The sequence below is a fragment of the Taudactylus pleione genome, unplaced genomic scaffold, assembly GCF_031769625.1.
Source record: "Taudactylus pleione unplaced genomic scaffold, aTauple2 ptg000556l, whole genome shotgun sequence".
NCBI lineage: Eukaryota > Metazoa > Chordata > Amphibia > Anura > Myobatrachidae > Taudactylus > Taudactylus pleione.
Genome location: NW_028284958.1, coordinates 20,293,553 through 20,319,549, shown reverse-complemented (window position 1 = coordinate 20,319,549; position 25,997 = coordinate 20,293,553). Strand labels below are relative to the sequence as shown.

General features: G+C 44.3%; 1 protein-coding gene across 2 annotated transcripts in view; it reads right to left on the bottom strand.

The window, feature by feature from the left end:
• RASL12 (RAS like family 12) overlaps positions 1–25,997 on the bottom strand; it is a 139,954-nt gene that overhangs the window by 81,248 nt on the left and 32,709 nt on the right. Inside the window, exon 1 of one of the 2 annotated variants that reach the window (XM_088452728.1) lies at positions 7,672–7,686. The exons of the other annotated variant lie outside the window; for it this stretch is intronic. Within the exon in view, the coding sequence (XP_088308854.1) occupies positions 7,672–7,686 (15 nt within the window). Of the gene's footprint in view, positions 1–7,671; positions 7,687–25,997 lie in introns of those variants that run through there. 2 annotated transcript variants of the gene reach the window in all.

Sequence of the window (25,997 nt, the reverse complement as noted above, 5' to 3'; positions counted from 1 at the left end):
TGAGCTCTACACTCACAGTCTCAGGCTCAGGCAGCTCCTCTGTTTTCAGTGTCCTCCGGCGTCGGCTCCTCCCCCCTCTGTCATCACAGGCTGGCCAGGGAATGCTGGGAGCTTCAGTCTCTCCCAGCAGCAGTCTGTGAGCAGGGAAAGGCGTGCCCTGGAGACCTCACAGCAGCCACACTCCTGCCTCCCTGCACCCGGTGAGTGCGCCCCTGCGTCTTAAGCTTCGGGCCCCGCCCCCTTTACCTCCGGATTCACGCATTCGCTGTCCGGATTTTTAGACAGGGCAGAGGGAATGCAGGGGATTCAACCTACTTTACGGGGTAGCGGGAGCTCCCACCTGTATTCGGGAGACTCCCGCGAAAATCGGGAGGGTAGGCAACTCTGCCTCAGGACCCCACACAGGTCATGTTTTCCAGGTCACCCAGCAGGTGCACAGGTGTAGTCATTACTCACTGACACGTTTTAAAAGATCCACAGGAGCAGCTAATTTTTTCACTAGCATTATGTGAGGAGACCTGCAAAACATGCACTGTTTGGGGTCCTGAGGACCGAGTTTGAGAACCTGTGGTATAAAGGAATGTTTAAAAAGGGTCATCTTTAAGTGGTAGTAAACTGAATCTTTTTTCTAGCTCCCATCCTATTATCATTATACTGTTATTAACATAATTTATTTATAGGGCTGCACAATATTCTGCAGTACTGTATAGTGGAGAATTACGCATTTTACAGAAAATGTAGATCAGCAGCAAACTAAAACTGAACAAAATAACAAAGATTCTGGACAAACATAAAACAAATCCAAAACATACAAGGAACAAATAGAAAGATGCGTATCATGACAAGATGTTAATCGACGAGAAAACAGGAGAAATATGGGCCCTGCTCCTTAGACTTTACAATCTAATCCCTCCTCTTTTTACGGATTATCCACAAAACTAGGCATTGGCTGATTTTATGGGAATGTTTCCAAAGACCGTGATGTAGACGGACACCTTGCAAAATGCAATTAGTGGATAAGAAGGTGTTGGGGTAAAGCAGCAACTGTAAACTGGGTGTTGCTTGAAAGCTATACTGGTGGTACAGTAGGTGACACTGTGTCATAAATTATCACTATGTAGTCTGTCTGTTATAAAAGTGCACGCATGCTTTTTCCTGTTAATCCTCCCTGTCACTTTATGTAATACTGGGCCTGATTCAGACCTGCTCGCGAGCGCTGAGCGCTCGCAAGCGGGTCGATGTTGGCCCAGTGTGCATGCGAATGAGGGAGCCTGCTCCGTCGTGCGCATGCGCGAGACCCGGATAGTGACGGCCAAGCCGTTGCTCCGGGTCTCGCTACAAAGGGGGCGTGCTGTCGATGGTGAGTGACAGCACGCCCCCTTTGGTGGGCGTGCCGGGGGCGTGGCTGGCCAGACGGAGGTCTTCCCATGGGAACACCTACCGTCTGGGGCCGGCCCCACTGACATCACCAGTGATGTCAGTGGGAGTGCTCTCGGCTCTGATAGAGCCGAAAGCACTCCAGGGCTTGCGGCAGATGAGACCCTACCACAAGGGTCTTGTCGCAAACCCGATGGTCGCGATGGTCTTGACCATTGGGACCATCTTTTTGGCCGCTCGCTATAGCTGTGGGTGGTCACCCACAGCTATGCGAGCGGCCAGTAGGCCACTCAAAAAAAACAGAGGGATGGCCCTGATTCAGAGCGAGCGCTCTGTCAGAGCGTCCGGCTCTGAATCAGGGCCACAGTTTACATGTTCTAACTTCTGGTCACAGTAAAGTTTATCCCATAATCTTCCTTGTATGCTGATGCTTGAACAGAGAAGCATATTCTGCAACAGGTTATGATCTAAAAAATAACTGAATATGTATTTCAACACGATTTCAAAGGGAAGATCAAGGAAAAGAAAGAGGGTGACTGGCAGCTCAGAACTATGGCAATGGCTAAACCAAATAATGACAATTATCACCTGTGAATCTTTAATGTTGAAATGCTGGTATCCAAAGATGACTTGGGGGAAGTTATTACTATAGACAAATCAGATGTCAATTACCAAGTTGTGTGTGCTTGAGTGTGTGTGTTTGTGTGTGGCCCCCGGTGTATGTCTACCCCCCCCAAGTTCAGTGTGCCCTCCTGGAATGGGCGCTGGGAGAACTACATCTCCCAGCAGCCCTTGCCCCTCCCACCAGCCCCTAGAGCCTCCCAGCAGCCCCCAGGACTCCCAGAAGCCCCCTCTCCAGTGTGAAGATAGAGGGGAGGCCACCTAACCCCCCCACTCTGTACAGGGCTGGCTCTAGGGGTGTTCGACCAGTGCGGTCGCACAGGGGCGCCACCCATAGAGGGCGCACCCCTTCCCAGCATCCCGATATCAGCAGGACAGAACTGTCCCGCTGTCCCACCCGTGGGTCGAAGTGGCCCACGGGTGGTCAAATCGGGAGGTTGGGGACCCACATCGCCATTCACTGACGGCAGAGGGCTAGGGGAAGCCCAGCCAGCTTTACCCCCAGCCTGACGTTATTTGGAGGCGTGCCATGTAGGAACGCATTCAAATAACATTACGCAGGGAGTGTGGCCTGTGGAAATGAGGCCACGCCCTCAATTTCAGCTGCGCACGATTACAGGACGCTATGTACCAGGCCGGCACAGGGTGCTCAGACTCCTGGAGCCGTCCCTGTCCCTGTAGCCTAACCCTCCCTGGGGGGTGCCTAACCCTAAGTCCCCCCGGGGGTGCTTAATTCTAACCCCCCCATCCCCGGCTAAGCTTGCATATTTACTGCCATCCGGACGTTTGGGCTTCCGGCGGTCGGGATGCCGACACCGGTATTCTGACGTTCATCAGGTTATTGGCGTCACCATTATGCCGGGTGGCGGGATTCCAGCGTCGGTATTTCGACTACCAGCATCCCGCCCGCCAACATATCAACTGCATCCCCTCCAAATAAACCAGAACAAAATGGGTAAACTGAAAGGAAGAAAAGAACCCTGATTAAAATGATACTATGCATGTGAACAGGCTCTGGATTATCTGATAAATACAGTGAATAAGCAGCCAAGAAAGCTACTTAGGGCGTATTCAATTTGAATCGAAAAGCCGTTTTCGCGTGTTTTTGGTGAAAACTTTTCGCCGATGACATCATTTTCGCCTGTTTTGGTTTTACTCCGTATTCAGTTTGGAAGACTTTCCGCCTCATTGCAATGTAATAGGCGAAAAAGTTTTGTCTATGAATACCAGGCAGAAAAAAGTTCAGAATTGGGGTTTTGGGGTGCAACGTTGTGGGAACCCCCGTGCAGCCTTCAGACAGTCCCCCAAAGGTAAAGTGTGTCAACATTTAAAAAAAAACACTTATGGACACCCAAAAAAATCACTTTGAATTTAGGGCGAAAAAAAAAACTGTTGGGGGACAAAGTTAAAAACTAGTGAACTTGACTCTGGGGGGTCCCCAAGTATGCCCCAAGTGTTTTTTGATTGTAGGTGCTTGCGGCAGGTGAATTTTTCACGATTTTTTCAACTTAACTTTAGCAACTTTTAAATATGCTGACCCCCATTATCAAGTACCCCAAATTTGCTGGGATAAGTTATTTTCTGAAAAAAATACTCCTGAATACTATTCTGCACCACGTATAGAAAAACACTATTTAGCAGCTATTGAGCCCGTTTAAAAACACCAAATACCTTCAGCAAGCCAAATCCAGGGTAACCATAGCTAACCCCCATGGCAGAGCATCTTTTGGGGGGTGTCACGATGATTTCCCCAAATTTGACAGTACTTTCCGCCTGTTCAAGTTTCGCCAGGTCCCGTTTACTTCCATATTGAATATTGGGTAAAGTGGGGACGGCCGCGATACTTTTCCACCTACAAAAGACGTGATGTAGGCGAAAAGTCTGGGAGGCGAAAAAGTATTGCGGATTCCCTCTAATTGAATACGGCTCTTACTCGCAAAGCAGTTTACTCTCCAGAATGCAAACTCCATATGAACTTATATATATGGCATGGTGCGATACACAGTATAAAAGAAATCAGAGTTTTTAGGTGCAAAACATTTGTTTATAATGTAATGAAAAACACAAAGTGCAAATTCAAGCAATGGAAGAAATTATCGTTGTATACAGTGAGAGTTCCAAAGGATATAGGACCTCATTCAGAGTCGGTTGTTGCGGCCGCACGGTCGTAAGGGAAAAGGGGCCGGATATGCAAATGATGCACTCGCAAGTTGCGTCCTTAAGATCGGATCGTTAGCTGGCCGACCAAGGGGAGGATGCGGCCCTTAAGACAAAAAATACGCCCCCTTCTCGTACGCATTACATGTCATCTCCGGCCATATAAGGATTAATCGAGACCATCGTTAACCATCGGAACTGGTCGTAGAGCTTAAGGTTGACCATACCCTCTCTTAAGCACTACGATCAGGTCAGTGTACAAACCACCCATGTCACGTGTGCCATGACACTACTTTGTTAATTATGCACTCCCATAAAACGCCGTTCGCATAATTAGGCACGCCTGTGTTCGGATCTCCACTCCCCCGTTTTCAAGCACCTTCCCCTGTTACCACCCACAAACGCCTCATTCTGTCACTCAAACTACCGACCTCGCTGTGTTCAAGGAGAGAGAAATTTCGGATCGTAGCAGCTAGTTTGCGCACGCGCATTGCGAACTTTACGCATGCGCAGTTTAGTGAACATCGGTGGCGTACGACTGTGCGACCACAACGACCGACTCTGAATGAGGTCTATAGAATCTAGGGGTGTGGTATATATTTATAATAATTAATCATTTCAACATTCTTCCCCTTCTGTGTCACGCCTGTCTGTCTGCCCCTCCCCTTAGAATGTAAGCTCTCACGAGCAGAGACCTCTTCCCTCATGTGCTTTTCTTTACATTTTCTTCTACTCTCTACTCCCCATTAGGGCACCTAACACGGGACCGCCAATTCCCGGCAGCTTATTGTGAGTGCTTTAATCACTATTTCAGCAATGTATATAAGTTGTGTCCTTGTCCTGCACTGTAATGTACTGTAAGTTACTTGTTTCACCTATTAGTTCTATGTACTATGTAAGGCGCTGCGGAACACTTGTGGCACCATATAAATAAAGGATAATAATAATAATAATAATAATAATAATAAAATGTCAACATGATTATAATGTCAACAAACATTCTTGGTCAGGGCCGGCTCTAGGGGTGTTTGACCAGTGCGGTCGAACAGGGGCGCCACCCATAGAAGGCGCACCCCTACCTAAAATCCAGATTTCAGCGGGACAGTACTGTCCCGCTGTTCAACCCATGGGTCGAAGTGGCCAAATCAGGAGGTTGGGGACCCCCACCGCTGTAGCTGTGCGGAGTCTGATTGGATGCTGCGTGCATGCGCGCGGCATCCAATCAGTGACGGTGTCACGACCAGGGTTTCCTTACCAGTAAGTCCGCAGTCTTTGCCTGTTAGGGCGCTCTGGCGTGGGCCATCCGGTGGCGGTGCTGGAGTATGGAGACTGGCACGGGTGCATCTGGTGATTCCTTATTGGTAGGCTGTGCCAGCATGGAGTGTTGCACAATGTTACCAAGCTGCAGTTCTGTGGGCGCCGCCATCTTGCATTGGGCCATGTGATCTAGGGAACCAATCCCCTAAAGGTCAGCTGTTCTGTCCGGCCAATCACGCTCTGTTGTTGGGGATTTAAGGGAGTTCACAGCTTCCTTACTTTGCCAGTGCAACATGTATCAGCCGAGTCTGGTCACACTTATCTGAGTTCCTCTACGCAGCTGACTTCAGTTCTGCCTAGCTCCCTGCTGGTTCCAGGTAGCCTCAGGATTCCCAGCACCTGCCAGCAACTCCTCCTTCTGCTACTGTTGAAATCCCACTCACCAGCCAGACTACCTTCTTACCGCATCGACCCCTGGCCCTGTTTCAGAGCCGGACGCTCTGAAAGAGCGCTTGCTCTGAATCAAGGCGTTTGTTTTTTTTTGTGCGGCCTCCTATAGCGAGCGGCTAGGATGATGGTCGTGATGGTCACGACCATCGGGCTTGTGACGAGACCCTTGTGGTAGGGTCTCGTGGCCGCAAGCCCCAGAGAGCTTTCGGCTCAAACAGAGCCGAAAGCTCTCCCACTGACATCACTTGTGATGTCAGTGGGGCCGCCCCCAAACAGTAGGCGTTCTCATGGGAACGCCTCTGTCTGGGCAGCCAATCCCCCCGGCCTGCCCATCAAAGGGGGCGTGCTGTCACTCAACATCGACAGCATGCCCCCTTTGATGCGAGACCCGGAGCGACGGATTGCCCATCGCTATCCGGGTCTCGTGCATGCGCACGACGGAGCCGGCTCCGTCGTGCGCATGAGCTCTGGGCCACCATCGACCCAGTTGCGAGCGCTCAGCGCTGGGTCTGAATCAGGCCCCCTGTCTACAGTTTGTTTCCCTCTGGACATACCTAAACATTATCGCTCCACTCCTGTTACCTTCATTCCTGATTTTATTATTTGCTGCTGGACTTATTATTTGACTCTGACTCATCTCCACTTTTGCCCTGGACTTGTTTTTTTTATGTCTACCATTCCATTCATTAAACAACCCAAGTTTTTCTACAGTTCTGACTCTGTGTCCCCTCCTGTATCCCCCCTGGGTCCACAAAAAATACCAACCCCTGACAGACGGGAGAGGGCTGGGGAAAGCCAACTAGTGAGGTACCCCCCCACAGCCTGATGTTGTTTGGAGGTGTGCCATGCAGGCACGCCTCCAAATAACGTCACGTAGGAGACGTGGCATATGGTAATTAGGCCACACACCCCATTTTTGGTTGCACACGGCGCAGCCGCACGCGATGTAAGGGCGCACTAGAGAGAGCTGGCACAGGGTGCTCCGACCCCTGGAGCCAGCCCTGTCCTTGGTGGTCTAGTGGTAACTTACCTAGTACGGTGGGTTCAGCGGCACCAGCAATGTCTCCCAGGTCCGGCAGTCAGCTGATGAGTACTTCCAGCAGATCCAGCAGCGATTCCAGTGGTGATTATCGCTAACCCTCCCCCTAGTGCCAAACTCTAACCTCCCCTCCTGTAGCCTAAGCCTAATATCCCTAGGGGTAAATTTACTAAGGTGAGAGTTTTTAGAAGTGAGTTTTAGAAGAGATGTTGCCCATAGCAACCAATCAGATTCTACTTAACATTTAACTAGCACCTTCTAGAAGATAATAGCTAGAATCTGGTTGCTATGGGCAACATCTCTTCTAAAACTCACTTCTAAAAACTCTCACTTTAGTAAATTTACCCCCTAGTGTTTAACTCTCACGTTCCCCTGAAACAGCCTAAGCTTAACCCTCCACTGCCAGTCCATGCAGAATGTCAACATCATAACTGTCGGCATTGTGAAGTCGATATTATGAATTACTACATCCCGAATCCTAGACCCAAAGTAACTATAAGCAACTGTGTGACTTTTGTTAATGACTTAAGGCATGATGCAATGGCCTCACTAGACTTGGGCATGGTATAAGAATCCAACACTGAATAGACCACCAAGTACATTTTGTGAACAGATGAATGAATTCAGTGTTAGGTGAAGCACCATGAATGAGAGCCTAAAGTAAAGGATAGAGAACAAAGTATGACAGTCATCATGGAAAAACAAGAGTAAACCACCTGTAAGTATCTCATACACAGCTAGCGCTATTAGTGTACTGTATATGAACCCACATCTTCGGAAGACATAGCTCATCTTTCAGAAGTGGAAGCCAACGATAGACAGGGGAGGTTGAAGAGAAGGTGGAATCCATCTACGACAACGAAACATGGATGCTCGCTGCAGCTGAGAGAGCGGGTTTGTAACCTGAAAAGGATTTTTTTAAATAAATGTAAAACAAATGACAAGTTTGATCAGTACAAGACCTCTACTGGGGACGGACACTACAAGTTGTCAAGGAAAATGGGTTTAACAGCCTAAGGGGCCCAAGCACTTCTGTCCTTAAAGTATATGGAAACTACTTATTCCACATGTTTAAGGGCAGAATTAAGACTCCCTGAAATGTAACATGATAAAAAGTAGGAAATATTGGCCCTCTCTCTTGCATTCCAGTCACCAGCACTCGCAGAGCCCGTCCCCCATAATTTTGTAGCGTAGCTTTTTGGATCTTGCATGTGTGGGCTAATGCACTGCTGGGGAGGAATCTTGCGATCCCTCTCCAGTGGGCTGGAGTTGTTCGTGATGCCAAGTGCAACATGCAGCGTTCCCTGGCTGTGGTACGAAGACGGAGATAAAGAGATTATGTATGCGATCCCTTTGCTTCTAACTGATTGCTTGGACGGGCTCTTATCATAGACCTTGCACCGGCAATGTAGATTAATACATTCCTCTGAAAAAAAAGATTCATTATTGTCTAAATATGCGGCGATAAGGATTCTTAATTTTCGTTGGCTGGCTGCATAGTTTAATAAACATGCCCATAAACTTCAGCTATTGAGAAGGGATGTTTGAGTATAGCATCAGCGTGTTGAATAGAAGCTATACTGGAGGAACAGTAGGTACTGCTGTATCATAAGGTAATATTGTATAGCCCCTCTGTTGTAAAAGTACATTTTCCAATAGTTCCTTAAAGTTAATACTCCATGTTATGCCATAGGTTTACATGTTCTCATCACAGTAAAGTGTATCCTACAATTTTCCTGTGTGCTGATATTTGAACATAAAAGCAAATTCTGCAAAAAATTGTACCATAAAAAAGTAAAGCGGGAATGCAGTATGTAAATTACCCTAACAGTTTTAATAATTAGTATTCTAACAGTATATTAATCTGATGATAAATTTGTATAGAAAAACAGATACACATAAGTGCATAGAAATAGATATGTACACAAATACATATTTCAAACTTGAAATATTTATAAATACTGTGTACAAATAGCCCATATATAAGTCAAGAACATTCACATGGTCGATGTGTCGATGATGAGAACCTACTGTACATATTGAGTATATTATTCACATACATAGGATATTGACTATGAACATTTAATTAGAACCAATAATTGGTCCTTCCCATGAAAGATTGGACAGCTCTGTAAATTCTCTCTTTTTAACAGTTTATAAACTATGTCACTGTGGTAGTGTCTGATGACAGGCTGTGTGTAATACTCAGCACACAGCATTACAGGATACTCCTATCTGGCCATTGCAGTAAAAGATATTGGGGCAGATGTACAGTATGAAGCTCTGGGAAGTGATAAAGTGGAGAGTGATAAACAACCAACCACACAGCTCCCAACTGTCATTTTTCAAACACAGCCTGTAACATGACAGTTGGGAGCTGAGTGGCTGGTAGTTTATCACTCTGCACTTTATCACTTCCCATAGCTTCATACATCTGCTCCATGTTTGTTGTGTCATTGGGGGGGTTGTAGACTACCTGGTCACATACTGTAGCTTGATAATGGAGTAGTGGTAATCATAGACCAACTAGAATTAATTAAAGTTATTATCAATATTTTTTATTATTATTATTATTATTATTTTTTTAATAATAATAATTAACAAGTCTCATTTTAGCAAATACAGTATTCTCCCCAGTATCATTATTCAGTGCATCTCACCAGATACATACAGCATACTATTTACCAAGAGCCCTGTCTGAGTATTACACTGCGCCAGCAAGATGCTCAGTACCTGTCACAATACAACATGCCCTGTACAGTCATATAAATATTCCCAGATCTCATGTATTGTGCATCCCAGCACTCTCACCTTGCAGAAGTGGGGAGGGAAGTATTGTGCCTAACAGGTTAGAAACGCTGTGATTTTCCATGGCACAATACAGATCCATCAGATGAGAGTCTTGAGCAGCCCATTGTATGTCAGGAGCCTGGTCCCCAGGGCAGAGATGAAAGGTCCTGCCAGCCAGACGCAACAATCCTCTGTAATTCTGAACTCTACACTAAACTCCTGTAGATTTGTGATACCACTGCTCCAGATGTCTCTTCCCTACAGCTGGAACAAACACAGCTCTCCCCTCCCTGTATCTGCACCCCCAGCCCCCCTCCAGCTGATGTTGTTAGGTGTCTTGTGCTCCAAATTCCTGGGGTATCTCAGTCACTGCTGGTGAGTGCAGATATGCAGCAATGCCCTATGATGGTGTCTGTACTTCCTTTCTTTGCTGGGAGTTGGATCACATTATAATAGTCTATGCTGGAACAAATGGGGTGTTTAGAGTTTTTGAAGTTCTCTTTCCTCTGTTCCTGTTGCTATGATTTCTCATGTGCTCCTGGCTTTGTGGTTTCTGCCTGTCTCATTGTCCTGCTCTCTTTCCAGATGTCTCTGTGCCCAGTGCTCCTCATTCTGCAGATGGGGCAGTGCTGTTCTCCTCTGGACAGGCTGGGACTGTGCCAAACTCCTTGTATGGGAAGTATTTATCAATGCCCCAGAGGAAAAAATGAGAATCATCTTGTGTGTGTGTCACAGATCATTAACTGACTGGAGAACTGTCCCTAAGCGTTATACTGTACTGCTCTGATTCTCCTTTATGTAGCTAATGTTTATCTTTCCTTCTGTGTAAAACACATAACTCATGCTCTCAGCATAATACTGTACATAGCAACTTTCCACATAATGTGACATATGTTATTATGTGGGCTATTAAGCACATTATAAAAAAAAATCAATTAATTGTACGTCCGGTATATTATAAGATCAGTTGTCAACTACCGACTGGGTGAGTTTTCTTTTTTCTTTTCCCAAATGCTATCTTGTAACAATAAAATGATCTGTGATCAGAGGTTGCATTGAAATACAAAGTTGGATATTATTGTTATAAATTATGTATCTATTTGCTGCAAAAAAGATTATATTGCTGTAAACCAAATGTGCTTACTGAACAGTTAAAAAAACAGTTGAACAAACATTAAACAACCTTTAAGACCAGGTATTTGCAACATCATTTCTCAAAAGCAGTTTGTTTTTGTTTTTTCCCCCAAAACATTTAAAAAACACAATGTATCAAAAACTTTTTATAACCTCACTCCATGGAATTATCTCTAAGGCTACTACATCCTTTACTCTCCCTGCAGCTCATCCTTCTGTAAATATTGCTACCTCATTAATCTACTCTCCTCTTATAAACACACATGAGCTTTTAACTTATCTATATACATTGACAATAACATCCACAACCTGTCGCCATAAAAATCTTTCATACAAATCCAACAAATATATTTATATCTCTCTGCTGCTGCTTCTATTAGCTGGTGACATATCACCAAATCCAGGCCTGACCCACATGCCCCACATACAAAGGGCTATAAATTCAGCTAACCTCATAAACATTGCATGCCTCCCTTCACAATCCAAGTCACTAAAATGTGCCTTATGGAATGCACGCTCTGGCCCTGATTCAGACCCGGTCGCTCTGACAGAGCGCTCGCTCTGAATCTTGTTTTTTAAAGCGGCCTCCTGGCCGCTGGCATAGCTGTGGGTGACCACCCACAGCTATAGCAAGCAGCCAGAAAGATGGTTGCGATGGTCAAGACCATCGCGACCATCAGGCTTGTGATGAGACCCTTGTGGTAGGGTCTCGTTGCCGCAAGCCCCAGAGAGATTTTGGCTATCACAGAGCCAAAATCTCTCCCACTGACATCACTCGTGATGTCAGTGGGGACGCCCCCAAACATGGGAACGCCTCAGTTTGGGCAGCCACTCCCCTGGCCCACCCACCAAAGGGGGCGTGCTGTCACTCAACATCGACACCACGCCCCCTTTGGTACGAGACCCGGAGCAACGGTTTGCCCAACGTTATCTCGGTCTCACGCATGCACATGACGGAGCCGGCTCCGTCGTGTGCATGTGCACTGGGCCACCATCGACCCGCTTACGAGAGCATAGCGCTCGCGAGCGGGTCTGAATCAGGCCCTCTGTTTGCAATAAGCTAACATCCATCCATGACCTTTTTATTTCAACTAACCTCAACCTTCTGGCGATAACAGAAACATCGCTCACACAATCAGACACTATCTCTCCTGCTGCACTTTCACACGGTGACCTACACTTCACACACACCTCCAGGCCTGTAATAATAAAGGAGGTAAGGTAAGAATATTACTGTCCCAATCTTTCACATACACAGTTCTCCCACAGGTACCTTTACTCACATTCACATCATTCAAAGTACATTCTTTTAGGACTTTCACCCCTTTCTCTCTGCGAGTTGCTGCTATTTATCGCCCACCAGGGCCACCCCAACAATTTCTGGAACAGTTTTTTGGCTGGCATCCTCACTTCCTATCCTCAGACATCTCCACCATCATTATGGGTGATTTTAATATCTCCATTGACAGTCCACAATCTCCTCATGCCTCTAAACTACTCTCTTTAATATCCTCTCTTGACCTCTCCCAATGGACTGACTCCTCTACTCATCAGGAGGGCCACTGCCTTGATCTTGTATTCACCAGACTATGCTGTTTCTGATTTCACTAATGCTCTTTCCCTCTCAGATCACAACCTTATCACCTGCACGTTCTCCTCCATTACGTCAACCTCAATGTCATTGAAATCAACCAAATCTCCTAAAACCCGCAGAAATATTAATGCTATTAATTTTCAACAACTATCCAACTCTCTACAGCAACTACTCTCACCAATTTCTACATTTACTTTTCCTGTGACTGCTGCATCACACCTGAACCATATTCTAGAAAAAGCCCTTGATGAAGTAGCTCCAGCTACCCATCACACCCCATGTAGACTTTGACGTCAACCGTGGCATTCTACATTAACAAGACATCTACAAAAACTCTCACGTACAGTGGAACGTCAGTGGCGTAAGTCTCGTACTCCAAGTGACTTCCTGACATATAAGACAATCTACAGCTCTTATTGTAATGCCCTAGATGCTGCCAAACAAACATATTTCCAATCTGCAATCTCTGCTCAAGCCTCTAACCCAGAGGTTCCCAAACTTTTTTGAATCACGGCACCCTAGAGTAACAGCTTTGTTTTCACGGCACCCCTAAGCCAATAGTTTGTTATTGAGAAATTTAGAAAAAATGTAGTACAGTAGTAAAGTGAAGTCAATTGTGCTGACCTGTCATCCTTAGGGTCAGTTATATGGTTGTGGACAGGTTTGAGCTTCTGTGTGTCCACAATTTACATTACATTGACCATAAATAATTTGATTTGGTGCTGAACCACCAACCTGAGGCACCCCTGCAAGTGTCCCGAGGCACCCCAGGGTGCCACGGCACACAGTTTGGGAACCACTGCTCTAACCCCAAGCGACTTTTTAATACATTTAAACTGCTTCTTACCCCTCCCTCATGCAACCCATCTGCTACTATCTGTGCACAAGATCTTGCTTCCTGTTTCAAGGACAAGATTGATAAGATCCAAAACCAAATGGTATGCTCTTCCTCAGCTAGTGACCTGCTCAATTTCCTACCTGAACCCTCTGGCATATTCTTTTCATTTGACCCCACAAACGAAAATAAAGTATCTACACTCTTCTCATACACCTACTCTATTACCTCTCCTCTTGATCATATACCCTCACAAATCAGTAAAGCTCTGTTTCCTGTGCTCATCCCAACCTTAACAAAAATCTGCAATCTCTATATCTTCTGGCATCTTTCCATCACTGTTCAAACATGCAGTGATTACTCCCCTTCTGAAAAAAAAAATTCTGACCCTAACACTCTCTCAAATTACTGTCCCAGCTCCCATGCCCCTCCAAGCTACTTGAGAGACTTGTCTACACCCGCCTCACACACTTTCTTAACTCACACAACTTATTGGACCCACTTCAGTCTGGCTTTCGTTCCCAACACTCCACAGAGACAGCACTGACTAAGTTAGTGAATGATCTGGTCACTGCCAAGGCTAAAGGCCATTACTCACTTCTAATTCTTCTAGATCTCTCTGCTGCTTTTGACACTGTTGACCACTCTCTTCTCATACAAACACTATAATCCCTAGGTTTTAAGGACACAGCTCTTTTTTGGTTCTTATCCTACCTATCTAAACGCTCTTTCACTGTTCGTTTTTCTAATTCTGCCTCCTCCTCACTACCTCTATCAGTTGGAGTACTGCAAGGCTCTGTCTTAGGTCCTCTGCTATTCTCAATGTATACCACCTCTCTTGGCAAACTAACCGCTCTTTTGGATTTCAGTACCATCTGTATGCGGATGATACTCAAATCTACCTATCCTCCCAAGATTTATCACCATCTGTATTGGTCCGTGTCACTGAATGTCTTTCTGCCATTTCATCTTGGATGTCATCTTGCCACCTCAAACTTAATATTTCTAAAACAGAATTAATTATATTTCCACCAGCCAATAACAGTTACCAACCTGATCTCTCGAGCACTGTTGATAACACAACAATCAACCGTACCCCACAAGCTCGCTGCCTAGGTGTCCTCCTTGACTCTGAACTGTCTTTTGTTCCTCACATTCAATCTGTCTCAAAATCATGTTACATACATTTAAAAAACATATCCAAAATTCGACCATATCTTACACAAGACACTGCAAAAACTCTAATCCATTGACTCATTATTTCCAGCATTGACTATTGCAATAGTCTCCTTACTGGTCTTCACAAAAACAGGCTCTCGCCATTACAATCCACTATGAATGCAGCTGCAAGGCTGAACTTCCTCGCCAAACGTTCATCGTCTTCTGCCCCCGTTCTGTCAGTCCCTCCATTGGTTGCCGGTTTTCTACCGTATTCAAAACAAAATACTATTACTTACACATAAGGCTATTAACCAAACCACACCAACATAGATCTCTTCATTCATCTCAAAATATCTCCCAACCCGACCTCTCCGCTCAGCACAAGATCTGCGTCTCTCATCCCCACGCAATATTTGCTCCCATTCACAGTTACTGGATTTTTGGGGGGCTGCACCCACTCTATGGAATGCCTTATCATGCACAATAAGACTTTCCTCTAGTCTCCAATCCTTCAAGTGTTCCCTGAAAACTCACCTATTCAGGCAAGCTTATCAGATCCCAGAACCGCCCACATAACCTTAATCGCTTCCATATCTAATTACATCCCCTTTCACAGTCCAAAAATAACCTCATACATGGTTTTTCTTTCACATCCTCCTGACACTTGACCAACATTCCTGTGTGACTGGATCATGCAGCCCACCAAGAAACTCTGCATTCTGGCTAGACTAAAATGCAATATATAGCACCCATCCTTGTGTATCAATATGTATTTACCTATAGATTGTAAGCTTGCAAGCAGGGCATTCCTACCTATATATCTGTTATTACCCAGTTTTGTCCTATTAATGTTTCCAATTGTAAAGCGCAACGCAATATGCTGCGAAGAAACTGTTAATAAATAAATAAATAAATTGTAGTTATTATCCTTTATTTATATGGTGCCAAAAGTGTTCCGCAATGCCTTACAAAGTACATAAACTAATAAGTGAACAAGAAACGAGTAACTAATAGTGTATTACAGTACAGGACAAGGACATGGTTTATATACATTGCTGCAATAGCGATTAAAACACTCACAATAAGCATCAGGAAGTTAGCAGTCACGTGTTAGGTGCCCTTGTGGGGAGTAAGGAGTAGAAGAAAGTGAAAAGAGAAGCACATGAGGAAAGAGGTCCCTGCTCGTGAGCGCTTACATTCTAAAGGGGAGGGGCAGACAGACAGGTGTGACACAGAAAGGAAAGATAGGATGAAAAGACCATGAAGCTGGAAGGCCTTGATAAAGTAGTGGGTCTTGAGAGCCCGTTTGAAGATTTGTAGAGAGGTGGAGAGTCTGATAGGGATAGGGAGAGAGTTCCAAAGGTAGGAAGCAGCACGAGCAAAATCTTGGAGGCAGGAGTGGGAGGAAGTAATCAGTTGACATTCAAATGTGTTATATTCAGTACTATCTGAAGTACTCGGCATTGCCGGGTTTAAATCTTCAAGTTATTAAGTTTTATTATGTGATGTCGACCAAATCTATTCAGTGGAAGGCCCAGAACAGGCTCCCCAGGTCAAAATTCTGCCCAGCATATACCAACGGGAAGTCCGACCAGGACCTCACCCCCCTAGTATGTCTTCTGGGACTCAATGTTACCACTCTGAAGTTTTCATCCAAATCAATCCAGTAGACGGTTCAGAACTAGATATGTGCAAGCTCGGATCGGTTTGGATTTTCCCACAAAATTTCGGGTCTCAGAAAGAGGCAAAACATCATCTTTCATGGACAAACATCATCTTTCACCACCAGGGCCCGCCCCAATAAAGGTACCTGCAACCGACAGTATTATAATGAGTCAGACTGACTCACTATACACCGCTCGCCACTGCGCCGCAGGCCATACATAACACTCCCCAATAGACTTCTACCCTCTCCACCCCTCATTTCTCCCTGAACCCGGCTCTTCAACTTCCTCTCTGTGATGGTCCTGCTCTTGCTGCAGTGAATCTAATTTCATGATCAGCACAAAAACCAGGGAGGAGGGGAGCCACCCTGCCTGTCGCTGGGACAAGCGGGACTCTAGGACTTGATGCTGCTTACCTTGCCTGAGAAGGCTACGCACTGAAGGGATAGGTCTGTTCGGAACTTTGGCTTCTATTTTAAATTGTAATCCCTTGTTATAAGTTATAGTTATAATATAGGTGAGGTATAACTCAAATTACAATAGTTATAATATCGTGTGAGTTCTTTTTAATAAATACTATTTGGAACCTGTAGGTCATTTCAGCGGGACAGACCCGCTTTTTGGGCACTATCCCACTGTCCAGGCCGTAGGTTGTAGTGTCCGGCAGATAGGGTGAAGGTTGGGGAGGCACTTTTTTTACCACTGCTCACCGGAGTGCTGGGCAAGCCCATAGCATGATGAGAACAGTGGGGGGAGGTTCACACCCTGAAAACGTTTGAGGCCTTGTGCATCATGAGGCAACACCATCCTCTTCAGTGTTGGGAGGTATGTGTGTGTTCCAGCTACAAAAAACTGACACTGCATAAGCAAATGCAGTGGGGGTTTCTGATTGCCAGGAAACCCCCCTTCCCCAGCCCACACCATGACCACAGTAGAAATAGTAATATCATTTAATTTTACTAGTGCTGCATGTTCTCCCCAGTATCACAAATTAAATAATTAGCACCACCTGTGGATCTTTTAACATGTGCCAGCCAGTAATAAATACACCTGTGCAACAACCAGGTGATCTGGAAAACATGTACTGTTATAGGTGCACTGCTATAGACCATCAATAGGGTTCATTATTAATACTGTATAATAATACACTATCCGGTGTAAAAGGAGACCAATTATATATATATATATATATATATATATATATACTGTATATGTCCAGGGCAGTGCTACGTTCGTCTGCTGCTCTCCCAGACTCCAGGACTTGCTCCAATGCTCTGAATGGTGCCCACATCTGAAATAAAAACATACAGCTCAGGCAGGATGGCCATACGGCTGCATTTAGTGGCTTACTGTGATTACTGGTCCTGTATGTGCTGGAATTAAAACACACAAAACACTTTGTATGACACATAAGATAAGTGATAATTATGCACTCATCATGGACTGGCCACACTCACTCTAAAATTAAGCCTTTGGAAACCCCCCTCTAAAATATTGCGTTTGCCACTGCACTGCCACATATACTGTATATTGCCTGTCTGATCATTAGATACAAATTAATCTACAAAGCTCATGACAAAATACAATATTATAAAAATATGACAAATCACTATTTAGTTGTGGAAGTAAGGGCAAGAACATAATTTTATACTGCGGATTCCACCTTCATTGTTCTATCCAAACCAACTTCATTACCTTGTTAATTTAACTATAGTATACAATCACAATTGTCATGTATATGCCTACATGTATATGCCTATGCATAAGCAGTCTATATCCATTTTGGAATATAATCGTTTATAACTCACTGCAGGGATCGGTGGCATGCAGTGAGGTCAATGGTTGGGGAGGCACACATGGAGATGGGTCTGAGTGCTGGGAGCTTGTCTCTCCCCCTAATCACTGTAACTCTCCCCTCACCACACTAAGCTTCAGTGTCCATTGATTGTCCTACCTGCATCACTGTCTTCTCGCTGCTGCTGACTGAGCTGAACTCCAATCTCTAAACACTGCAGTGCACTTCCTGATCTAATGAGACATCCAAGGTGTCCATCAGTGCTCAAGGCACGCCCACATCCTCAGAGGCTTGCCTCTATTAGCTCTCTTTCTGTTCAGCTTACTGCCAGTGGTGTGGCCCCGCTCCCAGCTCTGCAAGCGGTGTCTGACTATACAGAAGCGAGGCCAAGCTGTTGCTGCCTCATCTATCATCTCCCTGCAGTCCCAAGGAGCTCCACAAAGCTGGTGAATGTTACAGTAACTATAAAAATTATTACAATAAACTAGAGATGAGCGGGTCCGGTTCTCCGGGAACCGGACCCACCCGAACTTCATGTATCCGTGCCGAGATTAGAGCCTGGCTCGGGTTTTCCTGCTTGACTCAGATCCAAAAACGAGGCAAAACGCGCCATCCTTCTGCTGTCAGATTCTCGTGGATTTTGGATTGTATAAAGGTCACGGTGATAGGCGCCATTTTTCACTCCGGCTGTGGAGAGTGTACAGAACTGACAATGCTGCTCTGTCTGTGCATGTGTCACTGTGTTGTCCTGTTGGGGGCTGGGGCTGCAGGCTGCTGCTGTGTTGTCCATAAAGGGGCTGGGGCTGCAGTACGTAAAGGGGGGCTTCAGTAATCAGGACATAAAGGGGTGCTGCTGTGTCACTGTTGTCCTGTCAATCAAGGGACTGGAGCTGCAGTACATAATGGGCTGCTGCTGTGTTGTCCATAAAGGTGTGCTGCTGTGTTGTCCTGTCCATCAAGGGGCTAGGGCTGCAGTTCATAAAGGGGTGCTGTGTTGTCCAGGAGGGGTGCTCTGTCAATCCAGGGGTGCTCTTCCCTAGTGTAAAAAAAATAAAGGTTAAATACAATTTTCATTCCACAAAAAAAATAAAAAATAAGATTTTTTTTTCAGTTTTTGTGTGTGTTAGCTATTATTGTTCGATGACACTGCCAGCCAGACCGCAGTTTATCAGCAACATATTTGTGACTCTGCAGGTGGTCTGTCCGCACTCTGCAGGGGTGCTTTGTTGTCCATAAAGGGTGCTGTGTTGTTCATCAAGGGGCTGCTGCCAGGTTGGGCATTGCATTTCTAGTGAAGTGGAATCTAGATGGGATTTGGTAGCGGGGACACAGGACCTCAATTAACTGTCTAAAACCCACTGCATTATTGGCGGATATTGGACGCACATCTAATACCAGCATAGATGTTATGGCATCAGTGATCTGCTGTGCAACTGGGTGACTGCTGTCATACTTGTTCCCCTTGCAAAGGATTGTTTAACAGTCAATTGTTTTTGAAAGTAGCAGCAGCAGGCATAGTGCTCAAGGATTCTTCTGGGGCAAGGACTGATGTGAATGATTTAAATATTTTTTGCAAATGCCTCCCCTCCTCCCTCATAATTTGCTTTGGAATAAAAAAATTAAATAAAATTTACTACTAATCAAATCTTTCTTTTCCCGCCTTCAACTGCATACATACTCCAATTCCCTCAGGCCCTTTGAATAATAAAAACATTTGTTTCCTGATGTGCCATGTTGGAAGTTGAACTGCCACAGCTGCTATAATCTTTGGCATGCCGTTGCTGAATGGCAAAAATGTCCAGAAATGTTTATGTCCACAGATAACATCTCCTGCATCCCCCTTTCATTTAAAAAAATATTCTGAACCACCAAGTTGATTTTTGGGCAAAACATGGGACATATTGTTCACCCATGCTCCCTCATAAATTTGCTTCAGAATAAAAAAATTAAATTTACTACCAATCAACCCTTCATTTCCTTGCCTTCAACTACATACATACTCCATTTCCTCAGGCCTCTTGATTAATGAAAACAGGTTTCCTTATGTGCCATGTTGGAAGTTGAACTGCCACGTGTTTGTGCCGCCCACTGCTGCCGCTTAGCCAGCTAGCTTGGTGCAAATTTTGAGCCTAAACCGGGTGAAAACAATATTTTGAGCTGTGAGGTGGTCAAAATTCACTAGAAACGATTGTAAATTAATATTATTGAGGTTAATAATACTGTAGGAACAAAAAAGCCCAAACTATGATTTTTAGCAGTTTTTATCCATTTTTGAAAAAAAAAAAATACAGATCCAAAACCAAAACACACCAGGGCGGTTTTGGCAAAACCAAATCCATATCCAAAACACGAAGGAGATACAGATCCAAAACCAAAACACGGGGGTCGGCGCACATCCCTACAATAAACAAAGATGATGTTTATAAGTAGGGATGTGCGCCGACCCCTGTGTTTTGGTTTTGGATCTGTATCTCCTCGTGTTTTGGATCTGGATTTGGTTTTTGCCAAAACCGCCCCTTGCATGTTTTGGTTTTGGATCTGTATTTTTTCTTTCAAAAAATTATAAAAACAGCTAAAAATCACATAATTTGGGCCTGTTTTTGTTCCTACAGTATTATTAACCTCAATTACATTTATTTCCAGTCATTTCCAGTCAATTTTGACCACCTCACAGCTCGCAATATTGATTTCATCTAGTTTAGGGCCAAAAAGTTGCATCTAGCTGGCTGACTGAGCTAAGTGACAGTAGTGGGCGGCACTAACATGTGGTAGTTCAGCTTCCAACATGGCACAGAGTGGCATTGCAGTGGTAGACAGGATGGAAGTTTAATAAACTATGCGACCCCTAGGAAGTTTAAAAACAAAGAATGTTTTCTTAACTAGGTCAGAGGCCCGACGGAGTTGGAATATGTTTATGGACTAAAGACAGGGAAAGGACAGAAGGATTGATTAGTGTTTAATTTATTTATTTTAATGTTTTGATTCTTAAAAAAAATTATGAGGGAAGATCAATCTAGGATCAAGTACTTAAGTTCCTAAAATACATCTTTGATCTGGAGGAGGTTTTTTATTTTTTATACATCTAATAGAAATTAGGTGGTCTTGCTTGTGGAGGTGCTGCTAGAACATACTGTAAACAGACATTTACTTTGTACTCAGGGAGGTTGTAAGGGAAAATGGGACCAAGACTTGCTGTTTACATCAGAGGAAGTCTGTAGTTCTCCGGCTGAACTAGAACTCCCAGCATCTGTGATGTTTGCTGGGCCTACTGGAAGTTATTTGTCAACAGCAGGTGGTGTGCTTCAGGTTACCTCAGCCTGCTTTATGCACTGTATGTACCATGTAAATATGGTACTCATTTTTGTATTAAATGTGTTTGCACTTTATCTTTTTCTTTATTTTTTTGTGGATTGATAATATTAATTTTATTTCACTTTATTTTTTTTTTACACTGGGGAAGAGTACCCCTGAATGAGGCAGCAGTCCCTTGATTAGCAACAGAGACAGCACCACAAAGCACCCCTGCCGAGTGCAGACAGACCACCTGCAGAGTCACAAATACGTGGACGATAAACTGCAGCAGTGTCACCGAACAATAATAGCGCAGCTAAGTTGCTAACACGCACATACAAAATAAAAAGAAAAGAAAAAAAGCACTTTTATTATTTTTTTTACACCGGGGAAGAGCACCCCTAAGAGCACTCCCCCTGGACAACACAGCTCCCCTTTATGGGCTGCAGCCCTAGCCTAATGGACAGGATAACTATTAACAACACAGCAGCAGCCACAGTTAATTGACAGGACAAGTGACACAGCAGCTGCAGCACCCACTGAAGGAAGCCCCCCTTTATATACTGCAGCCTAAGCCCCTTTATGGACAACACAGCAGCCACCTTCAGCCCAACACCCCGTCTGGACACACACATTGAGTGACTGGCAGCTTCTCTCTCCACAGCTGGAGTGATAATGGCGCAGATTGTGGGGACCTTAAATAATCCAAATCCGACAGCGGGAGGATGACATTTTGCCTCATTTTGAGATCCGAGTCATGCAGGAAACCTCAAGTCACGTTCGGATCTCGGTCCAGATCTCAAAGTTCGGGTGGGTCCACTTCTCGGAGAACCGGACCCGCTCATCTCTATTTATAAGTTGTAAATATCTTCTTTGTATTATTCTAATCATTTTTATATCAATCTCAGGAGTTGTCTAACCTGACTGCACGTCCCTGGCAGGGGTCTAATAAAGAAAATGGAAGAATGCCTTTTCTCCATTGTGTATCGCCATCTGTTGGCAATATGTGGTAATAAAGAAATGTGATAGCATCTGATTTTGAACATTTTTAGATTTTCTGGTGAATTTCGTATGTAACAGAATGCAACTGGACACCAAGGGGCTGCTTCTGAGTCAGACAGATCTCTATGCATGGTCTTAAATGGCGAGTCCTTGCATACAGCGCACGCGCATTTGCAAATGTACATATTTTTGCATATTTTTGTCCTATTCTGAATTGTATGGAACTCGGCCTATACAGTCTTTTTGTAAAACTGGACTATTGGGGACGGCAACTGGGCAGCAACAATGTGAGCGCACAGAACCTCCCGGTTTTGTTAGAGTGTCATGGGATATGAAATACACTGATTCTGAGTCATGGGAATGGAGAAGGGAAGCCTGTTTCTGACAGAACTCCTGCACCTAACATGGGGATGCTGCAAAAGCAAACATTAATGATGATGTTTGCAGCGGCCGGAGTAAAATCAATCGGCGCTGTGGCATGCGCTTGCACACGCAATAACCCCTGCATTAGGCCTACAGATACTCGCATTGGCATAATAGTAAATCAGGCTTCTGTGGCTGCCGGCAACTACTGCTACTATGCCTGCAACTAAAAATTAGCCATCACATTTTTTAATGTTAAACATAGAAGTGGTCAGTTGTAACAGCCTGCTATGCGTAAACTGGACAGAACTGCGCCAGAAAGAAAACCACGGATGTAAGAGGCGCCTCTAGGCAGTGAGATTGCTTAAATTGCATTCAATTTTTGCTATCTGACCAGAACATAATAAAAGAGCACATGAAACATATGTATATGTCACTTCACAGGCTGTATTTGAAAAATGACAGTTAGGAGCTGATTGATTGGTAATTTATCTCTCTCTACTTTATCCCTCTTCAAGGCTTAGTACATCTAACCCCAAAGTACCAACCAATCAGCTCCTGTCATTTAACAGGCTGTGTTTGAATAATAACAGTTAGGAGCTGATTGGTTGGTACTTTATCTCTAAGCTTTGATAAATCTCTCCCTATGTTATATTTGGTCTCATTTATGTCTTAATTTATTAATAAAAAATGAGGGAACATCATCTTATTGCTTTGTCACATTGTGTGTTTGAAGGTGTTCCTCTACATTGCTAGAAGAGAAACCTCACAAACCGCTTTCCACCAAAATGCAACTGGAAGGCGCAAAAATCAGCAACATGACCTGGGCATATGGGAAATCAGGTCCTTTTACAGGAGGGAAAGGTGCTGTGTGCCCACCTGTGTGTCCACCTGTAAATCTCTACATCACTCCAAAGTGGAAGAGCGGATTAGAGAAGATGTCTTCCATGTTTCCAACTTCTGTGCAAAACTAGGCACATAGCTGCACCTAACACATATTTACGAGGCTCGTAATGATCAGCACAACTCCTTTCGTTGCTAAGTACCACATTTTGCACTCATACAGATGCTGACATTTTAGCCCTTATATCTGTGTGGGCTTTCGCAATGCATGCAATTTCACTGTATTTTTTTGCGAAAATACTGTGATAAGGCTGCGGAGGGGATTCGCAGGGACAGAGCTTTCTTGCAAACTCTGTCCCTGCAAGGGATTTGTAGTAAATCCCTGTGATATTGCCTGAATTCGCAATGCAAATTCACTCAGTAATATCACACTACAATCTGCATTCAATATGCGGATTGTAGTAAATAGAGCCCATAGTGAGAGACAGAACATCTCCTCACCCCATTCCAGGGGCAGCAGTGCTAGTCATGACCACAATAATAGTAGTATATAATACGATTTTACTAGCGCAGTAGCCACAACATGTAGTATAGGGGACGGAATAGAGCTGCTGAACAAGCCCAGTGGCAACGGCTTCTAGTGCCAAGTTTGTAGTGTGTGAGGATCTGAGCGCTCAATCGGTACACTGGACCAGAGAAACCAGAGAGCAGCTTCCAGCAAGAAGAGACAGACGTCTTACCATGACATGGGAAAATGTGTGTTTAGAAAGCTCCGTTCTGTCTCCTACTGGTTATATTATGTATGTGTATTTGTTATGGGATGTTACATAAATACTTTTCAAGAACACTAAAGTTAGTTATAAATGATCATTTTTTGATATATAAACTTTGTTTTGCAGACTCTCTCCACTACAGCCTATACAATAAACCAACTATAGTGTTAATGATTAATACTGTATTACGTGCACATCAGTGTATAAGGGCGGAGCCAGGTTCTTCTGCCTCTCCTGCAGTCTCCTGGACTTGCTTCAATGCTCCGCAGAGCTGTGACTTGGATTGTGGAATGGCTCACACATCCAAAAAGAAATTAAAAAAAAAACATTCAGCTTAGGCAGGCTGTCCTTACTGCCACATCTAACAGCTATTGTGGTCGCTGTTCCTGTACATGTTTGATGTATTACGTATACCGTATGGCATTATTTTCATCCATAGGACCCAATGTGGGTCAATTTTCTTAAAAATTTTAAAGTGACCCAGTCATGTAACACAGTATTCCATATTTTAAGCCTCTAAAGTTTGCCTTTTCCACTACCTAATATCATTATAATTTCAGGAACTTTGTGTTTATACTGTATATGTAGTAATGGGTTTACAATGCATATGTGTGTGTTTTAGTTACTGCATATGTTTCTACGTGCCTGTTCATAATTATGTATCTGTGAGTGTCTGTGTATTTCAGTATGTCAGTCTGTGAATGTGGTACAATACAAAGTAGTTATTAGAGACATACAAATATAGTAATTTTCATCTATCCCCCATTAATCACTGGAACAAGTAGCAGCAGATGTGGGTCGCTCGGCTGAGACCTGTGTTCTTAATGACTTTTGGACTGGAAGCAACAAAGCAGAGCAGCTTTGGGAGAGGAGAAAGTATGTAAATGTTTATATCATTTAAGTGTTTCTCATAAGCAGCTCTTAAAATATCCGAGCGATGATGCAGGGGGCGTACCTAAAACGGTGTTTGGATAACTGGAGGCGCATTGTGACAGAAGTGAATTGCTCTCCAAGGAGGATCCAAAATCTGACATGCTCTCTCTATCTTATAGTTTTGTTCCCCATCTACAGAACATTTATTAAGAAGGTAGTAGCAGGCATTAGAAACAGCTAGGTACTAACATGGGCATTTCTGGGCGGTGACTAGGAGATGGTGTGAAGAGAACGCAAAAAAGGGCATCTCAGGGGCACTTTATGGGAGTGTACAAGGAGTGTCAGTGAACATGGCTGCGTTTCCAAATATGCAGCCACAGAGGCCATGTTTAGAATGAGCTCAGAAAGAGACACTGCAGTAGCCATAGACTGGTGCAAGTGTCAGTGGTGGACGCGATGGTGCACCGATGGTGGAGCACCAGCAAAGTCACACTGTCCACGGGCACAGAAAGTTTTAGGGCTTGCACAGTTTCAGGGCTTGCACAGTCCGGCGCACACTAATACAAAAGGAGGAGGCTGAAACTAGCATTTGCATGTTACCACTGCAGCGACTACACAAATAAATCACAACTGCACGTGCAATAGCGTTCACCTCTGAATCAGGCCCTGAAACCCTTGGGAGGGCTCCCCAAGCTGTAGCTACTAATGTAACATCAAGGGATGTATTAACTATTGTGTAAAAAGCATAGCATGAACCATTTGTATTTAAGCCCATAAATAAGAGTGATGTGTCCACCGCTAACCTTGTGATAGAGTAATATAAAGAAACAGGATGTAGAAATATGTTAGGCTGTAGATAAGAAAGAAGCACAAAGCAAATATGTTAAAAAAAAGAGGAGTAATTTAATGAAACTGGGTATGGAGTAAAAAAACAAGGAGTCACAATGCTCCCTTGTGCAATGTCCAAATGTCCAGTAT